Below are 646 nucleotides of genomic sequence, written 5' to 3'. Positions count from 1 at the left end.
AAAAAAAAAAAAAACAAAGACTGTCTTTTTAAACTGAGGCTTCTGACTTTGGAGTTAATGGTACTGTGGTAATAGATGCATACGTTTGCTGAACACGTAATCCCTTATGGAAAACAAAGAGATCAGTGAATGAGAGAGGAAGGAAGTGTGGGGCTGGGAACGATGATGGACAGAGAGACATGGGAAGATATCATTTAAAGATAATGTGAAGCCCAAACTGATGAAGTATAAGTTTTGTTTAAGGGGTTGTCATTGAGTTCTTTGCAACGTAAAGAGTCTAGCTGAAACAGAGGCTGAGAGTCACACTGGTGGCTAAGGTGGTCAGTTTGAACTCAATTGTTAAGTGAGTGTATTGTCTCTGATGGATGAGCACGAAATATCCAGTATGAAAACCTTCAGGTATGTGATCCACAAACAGCATAAGCTGGAGTTCCCCAGTGAGGCCCGGGGACACTGCAGCATGATGGTAAACAACTTCCCAGAGCATGCAGAACCTTGGTTACCTGCACCCCCTTCCCAGGTTCTTCATAGTACTTTCTCTTCAACTCCTGTATCTTCTGGTTGAAAAGACAGTAACCCATTGGTTTGTAATAAACACCCTGCTTCAAATCTTCTTCTAGTGGACCAAAAATATCCCGAAGCAGAA

At 42.0% G+C, this 646-nt stretch overlaps 1 protein-coding gene across 1 annotated transcript in view; it reads right to left on the bottom strand.

Moving 5' to 3' along the window:
• LOC115063849 (guanylate-binding protein 2-like) overlaps positions 1-646 on the bottom strand; it is a 13,031-nt gene that overhangs the window by 3,331 nt on the left and 9,054 nt on the right. Inside the window, exon 5 of the mRNA XM_029538048.1 lies at positions 504-640. Coding sequence (XP_029393908.1) covers positions 504-640 — 137 coding nt within the window. The remainder of the gene's footprint in view (positions 1-503; positions 641-646) is intronic.

The sequence above is a fragment of the Mus pahari genome, chromosome 4, assembly GCF_900095145.1.
Source record: "Mus pahari chromosome 4, PAHARI_EIJ_v1.1, whole genome shotgun sequence".
NCBI lineage: Eukaryota > Metazoa > Chordata > Mammalia > Rodentia > Muridae > Mus > Mus pahari.
The sequence above is the reverse complement of the archived record's forward strand: the minus strand, read 5'-3'. Positions and strand labels throughout refer to the sequence as shown.